This window comes from Carettochelys insculpta, chromosome 23, assembly GCF_033958435.1.
Source record: "Carettochelys insculpta isolate YL-2023 chromosome 23, ASM3395843v1, whole genome shotgun sequence".
Lineage (NCBI taxonomy): Eukaryota > Metazoa > Chordata > Testudines > Carettochelyidae > Carettochelys > Carettochelys insculpta.
Genome location: NC_134159.1, coordinates 6,301,461 through 6,325,491, shown reverse-complemented (window position 1 = coordinate 6,325,491; position 24,031 = coordinate 6,301,461). Strand labels below are relative to the sequence as shown.

The window sequence follows — 24,031 nt, the reverse complement described above, 5'->3', positions numbered from 1 at the left end:
CAGCGGAGAATCAGGCCCACCATGCTTTCTGCTGCTACTGCTTGTTGCTTTGGGCTTCTGCCCAGCGAAGCTCCTGCCCTTTGATTCAAATGGCTACTTTCCTCCCCTGCCAGTCTAGCCCGGGTCTCTCTTCACATTCGCGCCAGTGTCCCTCAGTCCTGACCTGAAGCCTCCCCCACCTGCCTCAGGCTGTCCAAGTCACGGAACTCTACCACTGCCCTCGAAGGCTGTTTAGAATAGGAGGGGAAATATTTGTTTTTCAGTCTTATCCCAGGGAGATCCTACTGTAGGGCCAACCCTCTGGCCAAAGACCAGGCTCTCCCTGAGAGCTGGCTCAGGACTGTCAGTTTCAGGGGAACAGAAACACCCATTCACCTAAACTTGGGGTGAGAGTCTAAAGGTCTCCCTGAAACACGTTTCAGACTCACTTGGCAATAGAAAGAAGGGTTAAAAATGAAGCCAGCATGAATGGGATCTTCTTAGGGCAGCTAATATGGGTTGATTATGGAGGGAATGTCCTGCTTATAAACCAGACTTGCTGATATAAACCATCATGCTTCAGGACATAAGCAAACCCCTACTTAATGGAGGTCAGGAAGGAACTTCTAAGACCAGTTTTTTCCTGAATTGTCCAATATTGGCTTTCCTGCACATTCAGAAGTGACGACAGCCACTCCCAGAGACAGTGACTGAGCAGGGTAGACTTGTAATGTGATCCAGCAGGACAATCCATATGGTCCTGTCAGCTCTGATTCTCATTGTACTTGGGTTAATGCGCTGTAAGATGCCGACTTGGTTTCCTTTTGTTTTTGTATTTGGCAGATCCACTTGACACAACGCTGCAGACAGAGTAAGTGAGTCTAGATTTTATTTGAACACTGCCCCCTGGCTCCCAACCCTTCTGTGCTTGTTGGGTCATGTCAGACAGAGGAGCCCGAGGGGTGTAGTGCTGGGGAGGAGAATGCAAATAGTTTCTTGAACCCAAGACGCTTTGTTACTGATAGAACATACCTGGCTTGCTACATGCTTCTTCTTGCTATCCAGTGATGGTAAAGTCCAAGCCCAGTCTGGCATGCAGCATGCAGGTCACCTCCTTTTACCCTTTCCTCTTTGCTTGCTTGTATGTGGGGCCCTGATCCTGAAAACATTGTTGTACGTGCTTACCGCACAGAGGTCAAAGTGGCAGCAGCCCTTATTCCAGTCCTGGGGCCTAATCACTGCAGCCAATGGAGCGATTCACATTGGGATGGGGTGCTGTCACAGCAGACCCCGGGGGATGTTCCCTGCTGTTCTGATCATGCCACTGATACCCGCCTCCTTGTTCTCTGGGTATCCCCACCTCCTTGTCTGGCTGGATTAGATCCTCTGGTCCCCCCGCAGCCAAGGCACAGAGTTGGGGTCACCACCCCCCTGCAGAGCAATCGAGAACAGTGTTTCACCACGGCTCAGGGAGGATGCAGCTCTAGGGCACAGCACCGAGGAAACGAACCCCCAAAAGGATCAAAATCTCAAATAAATCTGTTGCTCTCTGTGTGAGAGTTTTGCCGAGGGAGGGCTCCCCAGACAAGCCCTGTTTATCAATGAATGCGAGATGCGCACATTTAAAACTATAAACAGACACTCCATATTTCCGACATCACATACGAGAACGATACAGGCATGAAAATGGGATATGCAGATTCAGCAGATTGTAGCATTCAGAACGATGGGTTCCAAGAAGAATTTTGTCCAAAGCATCTTCAGGTTACTCATATTTCTATTCACACCCCAATCTCCATAAAGCGAGTGGAGGTGTCAATCACACATGCTGTTAAAATTAAGCTGGTAGAGAGATGCTGGTGTAACTACCCATAGGCAGACTTGAATGTGGGACCTCTGGAGCTTAGCGAATGAGCCGCTGTAGTTAGAGCTAACGGCTGGCTGGCTGCTGGTTAGGGCTGTCCAGGATGGGACAGTGAACCACACCCAGTAGGTGTGTGAGTGACTCCTGCAGGGCAGAGCCTTGGGCAGGAGTTGTGCCTACTGCTTTAAGCTGAAGACCTGGAGTCAGGAGCCCTGGGGTCTATTCCTGGCTCTGCCATTGATTCACCCTGTGTGACTGGAACATCATTGCCCCACTCAGCTTCCCTGACATGCTGTAAGATCCCAGCAGCTCTTCAGGCTCTCACTGTGATGTGCAAAAGGACCCCAGGGCATGGGGCTGTGAAGGGATACTCCTGCTCCCCAGCAACTGTTTCTTATGCCTCTGGTTTGACCCCAATGGGAGCTTGGAGGACAGCCTGAGCCTTCAGGATGTGAGAGGCCTGGGAAGTCGAAGAGAAAGCCAGGTGCAGCACAAGCAGAGCCCATAGATTTCTGCAGCTCAGCGTGGCTTGTGTTGCCTGCAAAGTGAATTGATTTAAATTGCCCAAAATCATTGATTTAAACCAGGTTATCAATTAATCTAAGATGGAATATGCTTAGAGTGCTCTTAATTTGGGAGTAAGCCCCATTGAACTCACCAGTACTTCTGTTTTTTTGAGAAAGGAAGGATGTAATGGGATTCCCTTGTAAAAGGTGAGTTATGCCGAAGTAAAATAGAGAACAGATTTATGGCATCACCTTTATGGTCTGTGGCCACGATGGTTCAAAATCAGGGGCATGTGTTATGTAATACAAGATAAGAAAATAACAGTGGCAACTGGCAACTCTAGATTTCTCTTACTGCAGCTTTCTGTCGTGTATACTTGAGTGATAGATTCTAAATGTAGTTAATTAGTTAAACAAGCCATAAGGACTAGCTAAGCTAAACTTCTTTTCCTAGCAATGCCCAACACAGCAAACAGCTTGGGAATTTACTTGGGAAATCACACGTCTACTAAAAGGCACAGTAAGAATCTTCAAGAATGGTGCATCGCAAAGAGAATTATTAAATAGTAACAGAGAGGGAGCCGTGCTAGTCTATATACTATCAAAACAAATTATTTTGCTAGTCTTTAAAGTGCTACTTGACCGCTTTTTGTTTTGATAGAATTATTAAAGTTGTTGATCCATTCAGCCAGATCCACATCTTCATCTGCATCATTTTCTCCCAAGAAGCAGTTTTTCTTGTGATGTTTCATTCTTGCAACAAGGCGCTTTCCTTCCTGCACTGCTTACACTGGTGCCTCTTTCCTTTCTTACCCAGGGAACAAATTTCTTCAAAATATTCCCAGGTCAGGCCTCCCTTATGCCCAGAAGCCAGGACAGTTTTTCTGTGGCAAAAGTGGGGGGAATATAGGAAGTGGTATGTGCTCTGAATAATGGTTCAGGCCACGCCATTGTTCCTTTCTGTGCTTCCGCCGACCTTTTCTGTATGTTGTCACTCTGTCTTACAACAATGTCTTAACTAACTCCTCTGCTGTGCTTGGCCAAGGTCCACAGTCATATGAATGCTAACGAAAACAATCCTGTCCCGCTCGTGTCTTTCTTTGCACATACAGTAAACCCTCGATTTTACGGACTAATGGGGCAGAGGGGAGTTTGCTAATCCCAAAAGTCTATTAAATGCGAGGGTTTAGTGCCCACCCAGCCCGCCAGGCTCCCCCAGCCCCAGCCCTGCCCCCCTAAAAAGAACAAAAACAACAAACAAAACAACCAAACAAAAGAAACAAGACCTCCCCCGCAACTCCCGCCGCCGCCCCTTACCAGCGCCACCTCTGCTAGAAGACTGTTGGACCCCGCTGCCTTTCTGCACACGGCTCCGGGCACCTCGCTGCGTGGCTGGAGCTGCCGCGCTTTGTGGCACGAGCCGCCTCGCTGCATGCAGCTGGAGCCCCTCGCCGAGCGGCTGGAGCCCCCTCACCGCATGTGGCTGGAGCCGCCTTGCCATGCCTCTGGAGGTGCCCTGCCATGTGGTGGGGTGTCTCAAGCTCCACGCAGTTGGAGAGACCGTCGCCGGAGCTGCCATGCAGTCCTCCCACCAGGGATGGGGCGCATACGCAAATGCCGGTCTGCCCATGTACACGCCCCACCCCACTGGGAGGAGCTTGTAGTGGCTCTGGCGGAGGAGGTGGTGTCTCCTCCAGGCTGCAGCAACATAAGTCTCAATTTATGGGAGGGTAGGGGGCCTGGGGTCTGCTTGGAGCTGAAGACCGAGTGGGCACTTCCCCCAGAGAATGTCTATAAGGAGTGGGGATTGTGCCTGCCAAGGGCTGGCAAGCTCCAGTCTCTTTGGAGGTGTGGGTTCAAGTCCTGCCAAGGGCTGGCCACTCTGCGACCCTGAGGGCTCTGCAGGCAGATCGCCAGATGCCGGAATGTGTCATAACTGTACCGTGGCGCTTACAGCCATGTGTCTCCAATGCTAACAGAACAGGCTGCCAGCGGGAGCTCCCCAAGTGCCTTTTGCCAGCTCTGCCTCTGCTGCAAGTTCCCAGGGGGAGCCCTGTGACCATCTGCCCCAGATATGGGGATGTTCCTGCTGCTTTCACCCTGCCCAGCACTCTGGGACCTCAGCAGAGTGGCCACCTGATCATCGGCAGGAGAGCAGCTGAGGGCATGTCTGCCTTGGGGAGAATCCTGCACCAGGCTAGGTACCTCTCCTCCCCTTCTCCCCGCACAAGAGGTGCCTGGCTCCCTGCCCTAGCCCTTGAGCCAGCTCTCTTCTGCATGGGCAGTCTGGTCCATGGGGTGGGGGTTGCTAGGGAGACGGGGAAGTGAGCTCCCTTTTCTACCTCTCTCCTTCTGTACCCATTGTGCCTTCCTCACTTGGGGACAGGGTCCCCAGTTTCTCAGGTGCGGGCTGCCTTCAGGGCATTGAGGGTTATCCTTAGCAGGGCTGAGAGCTGTCCTGTCCATGGGCCTGGCTTTCCCTCTCCTCTCTGCACCTCATCATCAGTCAGGCTGATTGAATACAGTCACCTCTGCAGAGTGCTCCACAGCAGCAGGGCAGAACCGTGAACACAAGCTGGAAGAGCTGAGCTTACTGTCCCAGAGGGACCGGGGCTTTTTGCTTTGACTGGCTGGCACTTTGCAGCCTGATCACATGGTAGATCGTTGTTCTGACTCCAGACCTGGCGTCAGGGCTGGGGAATCCACAACAGTTGCTCAGTGAGCAGCTGTAAACTCTATTATTGACCTCTGGGGCTCTGTGGGGCCGGATTGGAAGGAAGTGGGGCTCTGGTTGTCCAGGGATTCACCTCGAGTCGGTTTCTTGTCCTGCACCAGCCTGGTGGTAGCAGAGCTGGAATATTGCAGATGAAGGACAGGGCCCCATTTGAATAGGAACTCAGTCAGAGCACACTGATGACAAGTTACTGCTCACTGGCAGGATCCACTAGGACAGTTTGTCTGTGGCAGACTGGGGGAGGAGAGATTCATACCCCATCCTGTTGTGAATTAATTTGTCATGCAGACAAGCCCCAAGTGACTGGCCCAAGTCCACATAGAGTGTCTGTGGCAGAGCTGGGAATTAACCCCATGCTCTCCTGACTCCCAGCACAGCCCCCATACCACACAATCACCTGAACTGGCTCAGGACCAGCTGTTTTACCCCAGTCTGGGGTGTCTGTCTGGGCATTTGTCCTACATTCAGCAATAGTTCATCTCAATCCCTGAAATCCAAGAAATACTCCCCCTGTATTTATTTTGTGGGTGAATCCAAATCTGGATTGGGAGCAGAATTAGTGTTATTTATTATGTGTAGCCTCTGGGAGCCCCCTGCCATGGATCAGTGCTCCCGGTGCTGTACAAACGGAGCAGAAAGACCATCTCTGCTCCTGCCTCAGAACAGGGCCAGGTCACACCTTTTCCCCTCCCCCTGAACTCCAGCCTGCCTCCACACCTGAGCAACTCTGAACCTGTAGGATTCCCAGTCCTGGGCATCTCGGGCTCCCTCACTCGTCAGGTGTCTCTCTACTGGGTAGTGAGGGAGAGATGATGCACCAAAAGTACAGAACCTCTTTCAGTGGAGGCTCTCGGAGCAGTTTTCAGGCAGCGGGTCGGTATCAGTATCCCCCCTTCTGCAGGGATTGGGTTACCAGATGAACAGATACTGTCTGTGATCATGAAGATACAAACAGCTCCATGGGGCCAGGGCTGTCCTGTTGTGGTGTGTTTGTACAGGACCTAGCACAGTGGGGTCCTGGGCCGGGACTTGAGCTTCTACCTGACATGGTAGTAATGCTCTGGTGCACTGATGTGTCCTTACCAAGAAGGTAGTCAGCATGGCTTTGAGCCAGGACTGCACTTTTAGACTTGTTCCCCTAATTCAGCACCTGCGGGGTTAACTCCTCCCCAGCTGCTAATTCCTGGCTGGGTTCACATGCCTGGGCCCCTCCCACTCCCCAAGTGATAATTCAGGTGAGCTGGGAGGCAGCCAACAGAGCTGAATCTGTGTGAACTCTGCATGGGGCTTATGACCCAGCCTGGAAGAAAGGCAGACCAGGCAGCCTTAGTGGAGTCTGCATGGACTGGTCCAGTAGCTTTACCTACAGGTGTTTGCCTGGTAGTTTCCTGGCCAGGTAAGGGAAGCAGGTGGGTTGTTCTGTGTGTGGCTATTTCTTGAATCAAGTTTGGGAGGCTATGGTGTGCCCTCTGCTAGGAGTGCAGCATAGGGTGAGACCTGCACGTGTGTGGTGCTGTGCCTCAGCTTGAGCCATATGTTAAATATGTCAGGGCTTTCCCCCACCATCCTACCTGCTTCTCATGGCTAGCCCTCCCACCCTGGCACTTACACCGTCCTCCCAGGAGAGCTCCCCCGGCTGTTAACTTCATCTCAAGTGACCCTGAGCAAATGTTTTAAACGTTCTGCTTGACGATTCCCTGGGCTTCCTGTCCTGTGCTGTGAAAAATGCTTTAGTGATTGCCACTGAGTTATTTTTAAATCTTCACTCCCCTCCCTCTGCGCTGCCTGTTTGTCATTCTTGGACTTGGCATGGCTTGGACAAATTCTTAATATTCATTGGTAGCATTTCAGCAACAGCTCGCGGCCTGGCTGGGGACACCGGAGAGTGGTCATCAGTGGTCCATGCTCCGGGATGTTGGAGTGGAATAGGTGTATTACTACTAGTAGGGGCCTCAGCTAAGGCCTCTCCCGAGAGGTTCTCTATCTCAATGTAAATAAACAAAGCTGAGAGAAAGGAAGGATTTGATTCTCCATTACACAGCGAGGTTAAATTACTTGCCTAGGATCACATATAGAGCCTTGTGGCAGAGCAGGATTTGACCCCTGCTCTACTGAGCCTCAGCCCAGTGCCTGACTCACTTGGCCATCCACCTTATCCATGCAAACAGCCCTAGTCAAAACAAAAAAGCAGTCAAGTAGCACTTTGAAGACTAACAAAATAATCTATTAGGTGAGCTTTCGTGGGACAGACCCACTTCTTCAGACCACAGCCATACCAGAACAGACTCAATATTTAAGGCACAGAGAACCAAAAATAGTAATCAAGGTTGACAAATCAGAAAAAAATTATCAAGGTGAGCAAATCAGAGAGTAGAGGGGCAGGGCTGGGGGCGGGTGTCAAGAATTAGATTAAGCCAAGTGTGCAAATGAGCCCCTATAATGACCCAGAAAATTCCCATCCTGGTTCAAACCATGTGTTAATGTGTCAAATTTGAATATAAAAGAGCGTTCAGCAGCCTCTCTTTCTCAAGTAGTGTGAAAATTCCTCTTCAGTAAGACGCAAACCTTCAGGTCATTAACAGAATGGCCCACTCCATTAAAATGTTGGCTGACCGGTTTGCGGATCAGGAGTGTTTTTATGTCTATTTTGTGCCCATTAATTCTTTGTCTAAGAGATCAGAGGGGTAGCCGTGTTAGTCTGGATCTGTAGCAGCAACGGAGGGTCCTGTGGCACCTTACAGACTAACAGAAAAGTTTAGAGCATGAGCTTTTGTGAGTTAACTCACTTCTTCAGATGCTTCAGGTGATTTCCAGGACCAGCATCTGAAGAAGTGAGTTAACTCACGAAAGCTCATACTCTAAACTTTTCTGTTAGTCTATAAGGTGCCACAGGACCCTCCGTTGTCTAAGAGAGTTGATGTCTGTCCAATATACAAAGCATCTGGGCATTGTTGGTGTATATGATGTTAGTTGAGGAACATGAGAATGTGCCTGTGATTCTGTGACTAACCTGGTTATGTCCAGTGATGGTGTCTCCCGAATAGATATGTGGACAGAGCTGGCAGTGGGCTAGTTTCCTTTTCCAGTTTGCATGTATTTTGGCTGGTGCTGGTAAGGGCCCCTCCCATTTTCCTTGCTGCTTTCACCCTGCCTAAAGATTCCCGCTGTCCAAAGAATAATAATCCAGAAAAATGTAACGCAACAAGCTGCTCCATTCTCCTCAGATACCTTTAGTTGCTCACAGATATCAAAACAATCCCCCCACCAATTCATTTCCCATGTCCCTTAGCTCACCTACCTCCCCTGCCCCAGGGAAATAGCGTTTGCTATGTGTGCTATGCTGCAGTGTTTTCTTTAGAGGCATGTTTGCTGCCTAAACTTTCCTATTGGGATATACATTTCCTGGATCGATCCCTGCTGGTTTTATGTCTAGCTTGGAGCTCATCTAAATTTGGTCTAGAAATGGCCTTTAAGCTCTGGTTGGGAGCCCCTGCGTGTGAGCTGGGCTCCACCTGACCAAGGTTATCTTCACCTTTTTCTTGGGCCTGCCTTCCTAGTGTAGGTCTGCCTGTCTGCTGCAGCATCAGCTTTGTGGCCGCTATTCTTAGTGCCTTTGTGCTGGGACTCCCGAGGCTGTTGGAACCCCATTAGTTCTGCTTCATGAACCCAGCCATACACTGGACCATGCCTTTAAACTTCTGCCCCAAGCCTGCCAGTAGATTCCCAGGAATGACATCACCTGGGGCCCTCACCATTTGTGGGCATGACTGCTTGTCTGTGTCTGGACCAGTGGGAGCGATATGAGGCAGAGCTCCACCGGGAGCCGCTCTTGAGTCCACCCCAATTGTGGGTGGTGCATGACTGTGTCTGTCTCTCTCCATCCCACCTCCCATTTCTGGTCCTGCCTTCCCAGGTGGCTGGGTCAGACTGCTATCTGACCTCCACTGGACTGGCTTCGATTTGAATCTCGGCTGCAAACCCTACCCTCTGAGGGAGCCTTTTGCGGGTGGGAGAGTCTACTGAAGATTTAAGCCTCCCCTGTCATGGGCTCTTCCCTCACCAACCCAGTTTAAAGGTGCAAGATGCAGAAAGTAAAATCACGTGAGTGACAGACCTACCTAAGCCACAGCCTAATGACTACTTAGCTACTGGCACCAGACACTGAGGCTGCAGCTGTATCATCTGTATCCACCTTCCTAAATACAGCCACGCTGTCTCACACGTCACCAAAAAGCTAACTGATTTTGGCCTCCATGTGGAAACTAAGATTAAAATATTAGGAGTTTGTACTCAAAGGGCAGCGCACCCCTGCTGCAGCAGTGGGTCCAGGGTCGGTAAAGCAGGAATGTAGGGTGGTTGGTATTCCTGAGGGGATGGGTGTAACTGGGTCAGCTGGATTGGATGGGAGGAAGGGGCTTGTGTATAGTAAAACATGAATCTATTAACCCTTCAGGCTCTAGGAGTCTGCCTAGTCTCTCAGTAATCACTACGGCTGGCCTATCTCAGGGTGGCTGGACTCAGGCTGCAGGGCTGTACGATTGTGGTTTAGAGGTGCGGGCTGGAGCCTGGGCTCTGCCACCTTCCCCCAAATGTCTACACTGCAACTGTACAGCCCCAGAAGCCCGAGCGATGTAGTTATTAACTCCAGTATTGGCAAACCCTCGGGCACAGGGAGTGCATCTTGCATGAGACAGGAAGGATTTCAGGATTGAAGTGGTTCAAAGGGGGCACCTGAGCCCCCTGCATTTCTCCTCCTCCATTTGGGTAGCCTGCTCCTGAGCTCTGCCCGGTCTTGGCATGTTGTCACTTATAGGCACTTAGACATGGAAGAATTGGGAAGTGATTTTTTTTTCCTTGATACTTGTGTATTTCCCTGTGTAGGGTCTGTGGTTACTGGCTGAAAGCATAGGGCTGTCAGTCTGGGTAGCCCAAGTCCTATTCCTGGTTTGCTCTGTCATGGCTCTTGTGTGCCTCAGTTTCCCCACCTGTACAAGGGGGATCATTCTGACCTACTTTTCTAAGTTCTATGTGATCCTTTGGCAAAAAGGTTCCCTTTCAGTGCAAACTCTTAATATTTTAATCTCAGTCTCCATGTGGAGGCCAAAACGAGTTAGCTTTGTGGTGGTGTGGGGGAGATTGTAGCCGTATTTAGAAATGGATACAGCTGCAGCCTTGGTGTCTGGTTCCAGCTGCTAAGTGATCATTAGGCTGTGGCTTAGGTAGCTTTGGAACTGATGTGATTTTATTTTCTGCATGTTGCACCTTCAAATTTCTAAGTCTGGCCCAGCGCAGTTGGCCACTGTCAGAGTTCCCCGGCAAGGGCCGGTTAATCGGTTAACCAGTAGGTGTATACTGGTAAGTCTCATGCTTACCAGTATTCTTACTGGTTAACTGTTCAAGATCCCAGTTGGCTCAGCTGCAATTATAATTAATCATGTTTATGTTTGTAGTGCCTAGGCACCAACCTGGGCTGACTGTTCTGCCCCCACAGCTCACAATGAGGCTATATCTACACTACCACTTTTGAGGCAAAACTTGTGTCACTTGGGCATGGAAAAAACATCTTCCTGAGAGTCTTAAGTTTTGTTGGAATATATGGTAGTGTGCACAGCACTATGTCAGTGGGAGAGCTTCTCATCAATACAGCTGTGTCTCTGTAAGCTCTCTAGTCTAGACATAGCGTGAGTTCAGTTCAGGTGCAGACTGCTACAGAAAAGAGAGAGGCACACACACTGTGCTCTCCCTTGTTGAGATCTTATGTTTGTATTTCTTGTTTACCCTATTTAACCCTAGAGACCATCCTTGGGTTACACTCATATGTATTAAATGCCACTATTGAGTTAAAGGAAAAAGGGGAACTGGCTTTCAAGCATACACCCACACACACTCATACCCTCCTGCTCTCATGCACAAGTGAACTCATGCAGGTAAAGAGTTGCATAGTGACAATGGAGGAAGCCAAGGCACAGCGGATCCAATGTGTCTGGCTGCAGTCATGAATCGGGGGTGGTGAGCTGATAGTATGGCCCCCTTGTCAACTTGCTCTCTTGTCTGTGTCGTACTCAGGAGCAGTCAGTTCTGTCTGTCCTCGGGAGAGGGGGTGGGCACAGGATCAGGGCCCTTGGCCTCATCCCAGTCTCCCCAGCTAGCCAAGGCGAACTTCTGCAGAGAGGTGTTGACGAGAACTCCTGTAGCTTTGCCCTCATCTCTTTATGTTTCAGTCCAATAATTCTTGTCCTGTCCCACTGCCCCAAGATACTGTATGACCATGAGTCATCACCACTGGCTCAAGGCTCTGTATGATCATGAGTCATCAGCTAATGGCAGATGGGACTTTGATCTTCTCTTGATGAGGCCTCTTTCACTTTCTTGGATGGTCTTTTGCAGGGGTCAGCTCCTATTATTCTGTGGCCATTGAGTGCTGCTGACAGCTGGGCATCCCGACTGACTGATCCCATTGCACCCCAAATGCTTTCCTCACTCAAAGGATAGCTCACTGCAGAGAAAAGGAGTTTATTTTACAAGGGAGCAGCCAGGATTGCTTAGAATTATGGCATCTGTAAACAATTTCTTCCTGACTTATAATACTTAATATAGACCTAGGAACTGCTACAAAACAAAGCTTAAGAGAAGTTACAGGACTTAACATCTGCACTGAACTGGACTGAGCGGAGGCTTTATACAACACTCAGCACCCCAAAAGATGGGCCTGTAACCTCCGTGCACAGCTTCTCAGCTGTATTGTGGGGATAAGAATCTTGATGCCTCTCAGTGCAGCTGCTCAGACAGATATGACTTGAAACATTTCATGGTGGCTTTGCAAAGGCCTTTCTTCTCCTCCTACCTGGGCACCCATGAGCACTGGGAGAAGCTAACTGGGATCCAGGGAAATGTTCCCTAATTTGGTGGCTATGAAACCTTCCAGAGATGCTGAAATCCCCATCATATGTACATGGCTGCGTGTACATGCCAGGCCTGTGTTGGGCATCTAGGTGATGCCCAGAAGATCAGTGTGTGAAATGGCTTTATTTGGACACCACAGCAGCCCTGTGCAGGTAGACACCCAGCTGGTGTGGCGGCTAGATGCAGGCAGGAGAAAGGGAAGGCTTGACTGTGTCTGAAGCTTAGAGCGATGTGAGGATGGACTGTTCCGTTGTCTGATAGCTTGGGACTACTTGCAGGTGCAGGACAATGCCCCAGCAGCCAGAGATGGTGGCCAGGGACTGTGAGATGGTGATCTGTCTGCCCATCCAGTCATAAAGCTGGGAAAGAAATCAGGGAAGTGTGTTGGTTTTCTCTGCAGATCCTGGACTGGTTGCCAGTGTTGGAGGCAGCTCGGTTTTAATGTTTGTCTCTCTCTGGTTAGGAGCATAAGAACAGCCGAGTATCCATCTAGTCCAGTAATCTGTCTTCCAATAGCAAGCAATGGCAGGTGTCCCAGAAGGAGTGAGCAGAAGAGAATCAAGTGATCCATCCTCTGTCGCTCAATCCCAGCTTCTGGCAAACAGTAGCTAGAAACACTGTCCCTGCTCATCTGGCTAATAGCAAACAAAAGGCAGTACTCCTTCACCCAAAGAGCAGGCAACCCGTGGAACTTCTTGCCAAAGGATGGTGTGAAATCCAAGACAATAACAAGGTTCAAAAAAGAGCTAGATACATTTATAGAGGATAGGTCCTTCAATGGCTATTAGCCAGGATGCGCAGGAATGGTTTCTGTAGCCTTTTTTGTTAGAAGCTGAGAATGGGAGGCGGGATAGATCACTTGATGACTTGTTCTGTTCATTCCCACTGGGGCACCTGGCATTGGCCGCTGTCAGAACACAGGATGCTGGGCTAAGTGGACTTTTGGTCTGACCCAGTGTGTCCATTCTTAGATTAGATCTAGTCTCCATGAGTTTATGTAGTTCCTTTTTGAACCTCATTATAGTTTTAGCTGTGACAACATCCTCTGGCAAAGAGATCCACAGGTGGACTGCAAGTTGTGTCAAGAAATACTTCCTATTGTTTGTTTTAAAATCTGTTGCCTATTAATTTCACTTGGTGGCCTCTAGCTCTTGTGTCATGAGGAGTAAATAATGCTTCCATGTCTGCTTTTTCTGTACCACACATGGTTTTATAGACCTCAGTCATATTCCCCTCCCATCTGCCTCTTTTGCAAGCTGAAAAGTCCCAGTCTTATTAATCTTTCCTCACATGGAAGCCGTTTCATACCCCTAATAATTTATGTTGCTGTTTTCGAATCTTTTCTAATTCCTATATGGGTTGAACCTCTCCAGTCCAGCATCCTCAAGACCTGACTGACGCTGAACTAGAGAATTTGTTGGACCAAGAGAGGTCAACATTGTTTAGCATCATTACTAACGCTGTGGCTGCATATTGGGCTCTTAGAGGACATGTAGGGGTAAATTAAAGCTAAATAATAGCACAGAACATGGAGAATCAGGACTGGTGGCTGGAAACAAACTTGATGGGTCTATGGAATCTTGGCCAGACCCATGATAAGTGGTCATCTGGTAGGTAAAATCATGTCGGATTATGGTGGTTACCTGATGAGGGAGTGCAGGACTAGAGATCTTCAAACCTGTATGTCTCTGTTGAGATGGGGTAAATACAGCTGCTTGAAGTATTCAAGATGTGGGCATAGTATGAATTTATATATAAGCAATATAATATTTTCTGTCTTATCTGTCCCATTCTTAATGATTCCCCACATTCTGTTCACTCTTTCGAATGCTGCTGCATGTCGAGCAGATGTTTTCGGAGAACTATGCAAAGTGACACCCAAGATCTCTCTTGACAGGTAACTGCTAATTTAGATGTCTTATTTTATATGCATAGTTGGGATTATATTTTCCAGTATGTATTACGTTGCATTTACCACCGTTCAGTTTCATCTGCACTTTTATTGCCCAGTGGCCCAGTTTTGCTAGATTCTTAGTGGCTCTTCAGTCTGCCTGTGACTTAACTATTTTGAGTAGTTCCGAATCATCGGCAAATTTTGCCACGCCTTTTCAACGTGCTCATAAATGATCTGGAAAAGGACTGGTTGCAGAACTGGTGTGCCTGGGGGGACACCACTGTTTACCATGAGAGGACTTTACCTTGCAATGAGTGGTGGCTTACTTTGCTTTTTTTATGCTATCTGAGCAATACCCCTTCACCTCCACTTCTAGGTAGGTCTCTGTTGGCATCACTGCCTCACAGTGCTTCTCCCCCTGTTAAACCCCTGTGCACAATGCCTGTCTCAGCCATGGCTGGTTGCAGGGTGGTGCAAGGTGGGCCTGGGGATTTTGGTAGTGGAGGCAAGAGCATTTTGAAGGAAGCCATCACTTCTATAGGCACATACAGGTCTGGCTCATGGACTGAGATCACCCCAGTGTGTAAAACAAAAGGGAAATTTCTAAGCGAGAGTTAGAGGGATTAGCAGCCTGGTTCCACTTCAGGTAGGCAGATGATAGCTCAGTCTTGAGCCCCACTGGCATTCAGAGGGAATTGGCTTTAAGACGCTGTATCGTGACACTGGATGTGCTCTTTATTGTTATGACTCTTGCATTGAATTTCTTTGACCAAATGTCTTATTTCTAAAAGCAAAACAAATTGCTTATAAGATCAAAGGAGCCACAGGTAGTTGCATTTAAAGAACAGCCCTGTTGGGTCAGACCAAAGGTCCAGCTAGTCCAGTGTCCTGTCTTCTAGCAGCAGCCAGTGCCAAGTGCCCCAGAGGGAATGAGCAAAGCAGGTTTTCATCAAGTGATCCATTCCCTGTTCCTTATCCCTGCTCCTGACAAACATCCTGCCTCCCTGGCTAATAGCCATTGGTGCACCTATCCTCCATGATTTTTATCTGGCTCTTTTCAATCTCTGTTCCAGCCTTGGCCTTCACAGCATCTTCTGACAGAGATCCACAGGTTGTTTTAAACCTGTTGCCTCTTGGTTTCATTTGGTGACCCCTCATTCTTGTGTTGCATTGGTTAGCTGCAGCAATTTGGCAACTTTCAGAGGTAGCCATGGTGGTTGGTTTCAGAAAAACAACAAGGCATCCAGAGGCGCCTTAAAGACTAGCAATTTTATAATGGCATAAACTTTTGCGTGTTGGAACTCACTGGACTCCTTGTGGAATTTGCAGTGTTTGGAGGGAGAGGGGTAGAGCACTTAGTTAACCTTGCGCTTCTCTAAATTTCCCCCACAGGTTCAGCTAGAAAAGTTACCCTTGGCTCCTTGTTCAAAATTTATTACATAGGATGGCTCTGTGCTACAGCCAAGAGGTGGCTGCATTTCAGTAGTGAGTGAAGGGACTGCTGCAGATAGTAATTGACATGTCTGATTGAAAGTTAGAACCCCAATGGGATCCTGCAGGATGAAAGAGAGAAAATAGTTGTTAAACACTTTTTAAAAGTTATTGTTGTGGTGATAGTGTCTAGAGGCCTGTCTGTGGTTGCTGCCCCATTGTGCTGAGTGCTGCACAGACGCATAACGAGAGACAGTCGCTGGACTGGAGAGCTTGCAGCTGAAATATCCAACGCACAAAACCTGTTGAGGGGAATGGAGGCACGAAGGTGAAGGGACTTGCCCAAGGTCCCCTGTAGGTCAGTGGCAGAGCAGGGGGGTAGGTGCTAGGTCTCCACAGCCTCCCTCTATTCTAAAATCTGTATTAACCCTAACTAGCCTCATGAGGCTGTTTCTTCCCAGGCTCCTTGTGTCGGCCGCCGTTTCTCATATGGCGCTGTGTCTCCACAATGCTTGTCAGACATACAGGGCTTCTGATCTGGTTAATTGGTTCTTCTCTCTCATCCTGCCAATACAGGCGGGTCTCAGCCCAGCTGGAAGGCAGCCGTGCGTGGAGGAGGGTGGAGAGGCGGGCAGCAGCTCTAGGTGTCAGCTTGACGTTGCGCCTGGATCCAGCAGCAGCTGCAGCAGGGAGTGATGCAGTGAGGGCGGAGGAGAGGCTGTCTGTGACAGGGAAGAGGCGGCCACACGGCTCTGCTGCTGCCTCTGGTTCTCTCCCCGTCAGCACAGCCAGCCAGTGCGTGTCCCCAGCAGGCAGAGGGTGGGCATGTGGCTGAAGGGGAAGGATCTCTGGATACCAGTGGCAGGGTGAACTGGGAGCTCAGATGATGGGTCTCCTTGCAGGTCTCGAGAGACGGGTCTGATTTCCGTATCTTTATCCCTTCTGTGGCTTTGCTCTAAAGGTACGTGAGAAGACGGGGCTGCCTCTTGGGCTGCCTGCAGGGAGGGGAGGGGGGCTGCGGGGGCCGTGCATGCCCTGCCTATCCCGGGCTGACCATGCAGGAACCTGTAATGGCAGCCACTGCTGAGTCAGGGCTTATTCCTTAGGTGTTCAGGGGGGAACGGGGCTGATGGGCCCACAGGGGGGCCAAAAACTGGGGAGAGCTGAGCCCTCCCTGATGGCCTGGTTTGCCAGCTGAGTGGAAAGTTGGGGCCAGTGAGACAGGCCCTGTCTGAAGAGCAGAGCACGAGGCCTATCCCTCTCAGCGGGGAGAGATGCTGTCCTAGATTTGGCTCAGGCCATTGACAGAGGGAGTTGGCTGACTTCCTGTGATGAAATGGGAATTTTCTGGTCGGTCTGTCTGTCTGTCTCTCTCTCTGTGCTTCAGTTTCCCCTATTTTCCCCTATATTTAGCATGGCTACCTGAGCTGTGGAGGGAGGTATAAGTCTGTGCTGTGGTCATCTAGGAGGCGTAGGGTGTGTGAGAGAGAGAGAGGGAGAGGGTACCAGCGAGTGAGCAAGGAAGCTGTCTTGGAGAGTTGACGGTACATTGATTAAACCATTAGTGGCTGATCTTAATAAATTAACCTCTGAGTGCTCTCCTGTCACTCCAGCACTCCACCAGGCCAGGAAAGGTAAGCCGAGTCAATGGCAGAGCAGCCCCTCTGACCTTATGGCACGGAAGATGCTGCAATGAGTGTGTTGACTTGAGCTATGCCGTTTCCGCAGCTGAAGTTGTGTATCTTAGAGGGGTGGGGGTGTGCAGACCAGGCCTTAATCCTGCATGGGTCACTAAAAAGGAAGGGCTGGTTGAGACCGATCCTGTGTCACTGGAACAGAGGAGAAGACAGCGGAAAACCCAGTCACCAGGACCCTAGCACCAGTCCAGGGGGGCTGGAGTTCCCCACCTCTCAGCAGGGAAGCTGAGTGAAGGGCAAACAAAGAAGCAAGCACTGGAAGGTGTGAGGGGGCTCGGGTGGTCAGACAGAGCTTGTATATGGGGCTCTTTACAGCTTGGTCTGGGCTTGCACCTTCATTTCTCTGCACTGGCCTGAGGGCTCTCAGCTTGTGAGTGCCCCCACAGGAGTCTGGCATGGCTGGATTTGTGGCAAGCAGCCAGGTTGAGACAGTCGGATTGCTGGTGCTGCGGCCCTGGATTGCAGGCTGTGTGTCTGCCCCCCATCACACACCAGGCCCTGTGGCCCAGGCCCTTCCACTGATGTTTTATTCACTCAATGAAACCAGGCCCAAGCCTGAACTCTAAGCCTAATGCTGAGAGAGCTGCTGTTTTCCCCTCTCGCCCTCCTGGTTTACAGCTGAGCCATTAGTCCAGCCAGCGTGGGGCTGGTTTGTGCTAGTGCCTCATCCATGTTAGGGTTGGATGCATTCAGGTTGCTAAGGTTGCCCTGAGTGCTGTGGTGAGGTGTGTTCTGTGACGTGGAGGAACATTCGGGGGTCGACGTGGGTTTTATCTCACTAGTTTCATAAGGGGTGTTTGAACCTGGATTGCAGCTTCCTTGTAGGGCAGGGGAGAGGCTGAGTGAGTTAACTCAGGGTGCCGTCTCCTGGCTCCAGATGCTGCTTTAATAGTCTCTCAGATTATACCGCGGGGAGAGGCACAAGGAGCAAATGAGTCTGTCTGGAGACTTTATAAGCCATCCCTTTCCTCCCAGGTCTGAGTTCATGGCCAGTCTGCCTGGTTAGATCCTGTTTCTGCAGGGCTGGTAGCGGCAGAAACCCTCAAGGATGCTCCCTGGGAAGGGGATGCAGGGTCAGTAGGACTCTCCATCAGGGGCTACCTGGGAAACAGTCCGTTTGACTGACTGTTTTTGATCTTGCTGACAGCTCTCACATCCTCTTCCATGCCACCCCTCCCAGCTCCAGCCGGCACTGTCTCCCTCCCCACAAAGGTCAGGCAGACCTGCCTCTTCCCCTCTAACACCGAGGGAAGCCTCCCTGCTAGCACTGAGTTTTCAAATTTCATAATTCCTTCCATGCTGGGAGATGCACCTGGTATGTCTGGCAAATGAGTGCGTGTCCCTCGGGCGGCTGCTGTTGTCCACTTCAGGCAGCAGATGGGCTTGGGGGAAGTGGTGATGTGCTGGCTGATTGTGACTCTCCAAGAGGATGGAAAATTAGACAGGAAGTTTCCTAAGGGAGAGGGTTTTTTCCCTGTCCTTTGGGCCCTTCTGCTGACATCTGGTACCTGGGAGCCCAGTGCTGCAACTTGCATGCATGGAAGAATAATGGGGTGGGGAGGCACAGTAATGGAGTGCTTCCACTTGGGTTTGACGAAGGCTTTGCTTCGGCAGGGTGCTGTTTGGATTATGTCAGCGTCTATGGGCTCAGACTGAACTCGGGGCTCCCCTGTGCCAAGAGCTGTACCGACGTAGTGGGAGCCACCGCAGGTCCCTGCTGCAAAGACATTGCAGTCTAGTGTCAGAGAATGGAGGAGTTATCCCTGCTTCCTAGGTGGGAAACTGAGGCACAGAGAAAATGTGATTTGCCCCCAGTCAGGTGGGCAGCGTGTGCCAGCACTCAACCGTGACTCTTATTCTTCCCAGTGCTCGTCTGCTGCCTTTAGCCTGGGTGATGTGAAATCTGAGCTGGTGTCTGCGTTCAGAGGTTGCCCACCAAGCTTGGGAAAACTTGCCTGGGCCTGGAAAGGGCTCTTCCTAAGAGACCAGCTTGGATCACAAGTTCTTTGGGGGCAGGGCTGCCTCAGTTACACATCTGCGCAACACCAAGCACATCGGTGTTAGGAGTAGGGAGGTGGAAAAGGGAAGGGGGAGAGAAAAGAGGCTGATTCATGCTGAGGAGGGGGAGAGAGGATCAGAGGAGGCGTCAGTGGAGAGTACAGTGCAGCGTACCTGGATGGCAGGGGTGCTGGGACTCCGCTTGATAAGTCTGGTGGCTGTAAGTGGGGGCCTGTGTAACTAGCCCTGCTTAGGAGCTTGCACCTGCAGAGCAAACGGCTTTGCACCTCTGTTGCTGGAGTTTAAGGGGGGAGTCTAGGACGGGGTCTGCAACCAAAGTAGCAAGAAGAGCCATTTTGTCAAATCCGGTTACACAGTCAACCCTTCCAAAGCCGCAGTGCCAGTGAAAACGAGACGGTCCTTAAGACGTCACGTCAAACCATGCTTTTTGCAACCTCTGTTGTAAGACTAATGCGCACACAAGGATTTGTACCCGTTACTTTCACCTCTGCCTTGGAGAGCAAATGAGGACAAGGAAGATGCTGGGCCTCGGGCCAGGCTCTTAAGCAGGAGGGAGCAATGTTTATATCAACCCTTCACGCCAGTGTTTTTCACCTCTTTATTTAAAAAAAAAAAAAAGTACCCTTTTAAAAAAAATTATAAGTACCACCTGTTCCCCCAACTCCCCCTCCGCCAGAGCCAGGCACCCCCAGCTCCCCTCCCGTTCTGTAATCCAGTGCTGCCACCATCACTGCCGCCGCACGCTTCTCCCTCAAAGCACTGGGGAGCAACACACGCACACAGTGGCACACAGCGCCCCTGAGGCTCAGGGGATTTAATTGCCCCAGACTTCTCTTGCTTCCCGGGGTTGGCAACCTGCCAGTGGAGCAGGGCGCCCTCCTGAGGCAGCTCTGTGGCCAGGCCTTTCCTGGGGGGATCTTGTTGGAGGGCTCGTAGAGAGCGGCAGAGGAGTTAGCAGCAGCCAGAGCCACAAATGACTTATTAAAGAGGTGCCTGTGGCTCGTGAGCTGCAGGCTTCCAACCCCTGTGCCAGGAGTTGGAAGCAGGAGACTCACTGACTAACCCCAGGCCAGCCACGAGATGGAGACAAAGGCCCGTGGGATGGGTGACCCGGGCATGTTACCCGCTCTGGAGGTTCCCAGTCTGCAGTTATGTCTGCAGCCAAGCGATTTGGGTGTGGTCATTGCATCTGCTCCCAACCAGCCCTGGCTGTGCAGGTTGATGGGGCTGCACTTGCCCAGCTTGTAGTCTCACCCAAACGTCCCCGGGAACTGTCTGGCTGTTCCGCTGGCATGACAACTCACCAGGCTCCTACCCTACCGCCCTAGGTTCCTGACGGTGGTCAGCAATGGCGACGTGGGGGGCGGCGCCAGCATTGGACAGCGGACTGGCAGCTGGAGAAGGAAGAGCTCCCGGCGAGGTAGGGTACAGACAGAGCGAAATGACTTGTGAGCCGTTCCCTCGTTTGCAGGCCCAGGAAAGGCAAATGCTCCACCAGCGTTTGACGGGATGTGTCAGCGACCATTGGTGGGACAGTAACTTACCCTGCAGCGGAGCAGTTACTGTGCCTGGCAAAGTGTTGAGAACCTGAGGAGTATAAATTAGAGATGTAGAAATTAAAATTCGAGCTGGGGGTGCCTGGCTCTGGGGGAGGGAGGAGGTTATACAGGGGCTGGGGGTACTTTATAAAATATTAGAGATGTGTCTGATCCAAAGAACTGGTCCAGAATTCTTGGGATACTGCTGCTTGGGAATCAGCATTTGGGCCTAGATCTGGATTTCACAGCTGGTCTCAATTTCCCCCTCATCTGGGCTAAGCCCCTGCGCTGAAAGCCCCTGACTTGGCACTGAGATGTGCCCTTCTCAGCCCTGGCCTTGGAAAGGAGGCAGGATCAAGTCAAAAACCTGAGGAATGGGGTTTGGGCTCTCCCTAGAGGCGCTTCCGAGGGCGGGGACAAAATCTGGCATTTGCCACAGAGGCACTGAGACCGGCACACTGAGGGTTGGCTCTGAAGTATCGGGTGCTGCAGACAAGACCTATTATTAATTGCATTCCAGTCGCACTCAGGCTGTCACTGTGCAGATACGCAGGGGACTCCTGTCCCTGCCAGAAAAGTTGACAGCCTAAGTAGACAAAGGAGGGAGGAGCAGTTCCAGGACTGAAATGACTGAGGCCAGTGGCTGAGTCAGGCATGGGGCTCCAGTGTCCTGACACCCCATCCAGTGCCCTGCCCACTGGGCGATGCTGTCAGCGGCAGCTGTGAGTCAAAGCTAGAGGTAGTTGAGGCTCACGGCAAATCCTGGGCTGGTTTCAGGTTCCTCTCCGCAGCTTGCTCTGTGTTGTTTTTCATTCCAGTTGAGCGGTTTGAGTTCCCGCCCCTGGACGAAGATGTGATCTATGATGATGTCCCATGTGAAAACCTGGACTCAGATCAGCATGGTATGGAACCACCAGAATTCCACTATGAGCATGGTGTCTTCTGTGCCCTCCTCCCCCCCAAGCTGTCCTTGCATCTCCTACTTACTTCTTCCCCTGGTGCTGTCTGCTCCCTTCCTAGCCCTTTCCATCCCCGTGTCCTGCAGCCATGACTGAGTATTGGGAGGTGGGTGGGTGGGTGGCAACGCCATTGTACAGGTGGGGAAATCGAGGCACAGAGGTGATGTGACTTGCTTCAAGGTGGCCGGGTGATTCCGTGGCAGAGCTGGGAATAGAACCCAGGAGTGCTGACACCTGCTTTCCCCTGGCCTTCCCTTCCTGGGTACCTTGGCCTTTTACAAGCTCCTCTTGGTCTGTTGATTTCCTGCTTCTAGTGGGTCCCTTCATCCTCCTTGGAGTTAAGCCAGAGTCTTTCTGGAAGCAAAGGGCCAGGTCATCAGCTGGCATAAATTAGTGCAACTCCGTTTACACCAATGAAGCAATGCTGGGTATCCACCTTGCAGTCTCCTGCCTTCCCCTCCAGAAGAGGCCCTTTATGGCCAGCAGTAGGGTAGGGTTATGTGACAAAGGATTTTGCCTCATTTCTGTGCTGCTTTAAAGAAATGCCCAGGGTGGAAGCAAGGAGGGGAAAAAACAATTGTCTTTAAAGTCCAGTGACTCTGGGTCAGTACCCACAGCCAGCCTGGGCTGCAAGGGACTGACTGGGCACCAGGAAAGGGAGACTCTGAATCAACAAACTCTTGCTGCCTGCGACACTTGAGCAAGCAAAGGATGCCAGAGAGAGGCTATTTCGAGGTGTGTGGGAGTAGACAGCTTTTGCTGGCAGAACTTGTCGTGCCTGGGGGTGTGTGAATAAACCACCCCCCTGAGCCAGGTAGGTTATCCCGACATAAGTGCTGATGTGGGCAGCCCTGTATTAGCAGGAGAGCTTTCACCAACAGAGCTACTGCCACTCCTGAGGGCTGGAATAATGAAGCTGACAGAACAGCTTTCTCTTGTCACCTTCGAGTCCTTAGAAAGCTTAAAGAGCTCACAGTGACATGGTGAAAAACTCTGTAGTGTGGCTGGGCCATGGGACTGGTGACACGCTCCTCTGCTGTTTGCTGGGCTGTTGTAGTGTCCTTGGTCCTGGGTGATTAGGGAGACAGGGTAGGCGAGGTTTTCTCTTTTCTCTTCTGTTAGTGTTGGAGACAAGCTTACACAGAGCTCTTCCTCAGGTCTGGGAAACCTTCCAGTGAAACACAAGCTGGGGTGATTGTTTAGTGTAACTATTTAATGCACATTTCAAGGTGAAGAGGCCAGTTAACATCTCTCCAGTCATAGGTGGAGGGAAAAAGATTGTTGTAATAAGCCGTGAAATCCAGGTTCTCTTCTAGAGATTAGACATCAGGGACCAAATAAAGTTAATGAATTCATACTCCAGCGCTGGTCTTCTGAGGGTTTTGTTGCAGTTTCCTTTGAGGACAAAGACTGAGATTCTGATACGGAGCGATCGTTTTGTGAACAGCATCGGCCCATGGTTGATAGGGAGGTTTTGTCCTTTGTCATTGTGCAGTGCAGGGATGTCAGCATTTCGACTGGCTTCCGTCACGGTTGTGTTGGGGCATTTAATGCATTGGATGAGGCACACCACATTGTGAGAGGCACGTGTATAGGCTGACCACATTGGCCTACAGCAAATACAGGACACCGGCCTCCAGTGACTGGGGGGGGCTGCTGTTCCATGTCAGGGCTCCTCAGTGATGGGGGGCAGCTGCCCCACAATGAAGCACCAGGGTTGGGCACTGTGCAGCCTCCAGAGAAGGGGTAGTGGAGGATGGGGGCTCTGCAACCTCCACATGGGGGGTGGGGCACGAGGGAATGAAGAGGCTGCTCCATGGCAGAAATCACCAGCAGTGGGAGCTGCCTCTGTGGGGTGCCAGGGAATGGGGCAGCTGCCCAGCGGAGGAGCTCCCTGGAAGTGGGGACTGCTGCATTGAGATGCCAGGGAACAGGAGTCCTGCAAAATATTGGTCAGTTTGCCCATTTTCTTTTAAAAAAAAGAAAAATTTGGGGCACCTGGGAGACAGCTTTAATAAGGGTCTGACCCTCTGTGTGCAGGACCCACGGATGTGGAAGTGTGCTGTGGGCGTGTTGATCATCAGAGCCATGGAGCTAGAGCAGCAGTTTTTGTGTCTGTCCTGGCAGGGCCTGGTCCTGCTTTGAGCTGTGGGTCGTGGTCTGTGGGGAGCTTGCTCCCCGAGAAGAGTTCGGGGAGGCTGGGCATTGTTTGAAGGCCAGAAGAGGAGACTTAGGAGCGAATGCTTTCAGGATGGGTTCCCCAACAAATCGGCATTGTAATGAGACATCGCTAAAGCATCTGAGTTCTGTTGTGGGCTGGGAGGGGTGTGTGGTCAGAACAGGGTGTATTTCTGTACTGAAGTGGGTTCCCTCAGGGGTGGTTACTTCTCTGGTGCAGTGTTCATGTCTGGCGAAGGTGGTTTTCGATGGGTGAAGGTGCCTATCCTGGACTTTCTCCTCAGAGCATATTCTGTGGGCTCTGGGTGCCCGGCTGTAGCTGACAGGTT

At 50.9% G+C, this 24,031-nt stretch overlaps 1 protein-coding gene across 7 annotated transcripts in view; it reads left to right on the top strand.

The window, feature by feature from the left end:
• ARHGEF10L (Rho guanine nucleotide exchange factor 10 like) overlaps positions 1 to 24,031 on the top strand; it is a 207,770-nt gene that overhangs the window by 43,723 nt on the left and 140,016 nt on the right. For 6 of the 7 annotated variants that reach the window (XM_074975935.1, XM_074975932.1, XM_074975929.1 and 3 more), the window contains exons 4-6: positions 823 to 850; positions 20,356 to 20,447; positions 21,384 to 21,467. In XM_074975935.1, coding sequence (XP_074832036.1) covers positions 823 to 850; positions 20,356 to 20,447; positions 21,384 to 21,467 — 204 coding nt within the window. Of the gene's footprint in view, positions 1 to 822; positions 851 to 20,355; positions 20,448 to 21,383; positions 21,468 to 24,031 lie in introns of those variants that run through there. The other variant, XM_074975940.1, reaches the window with a different exon arrangement.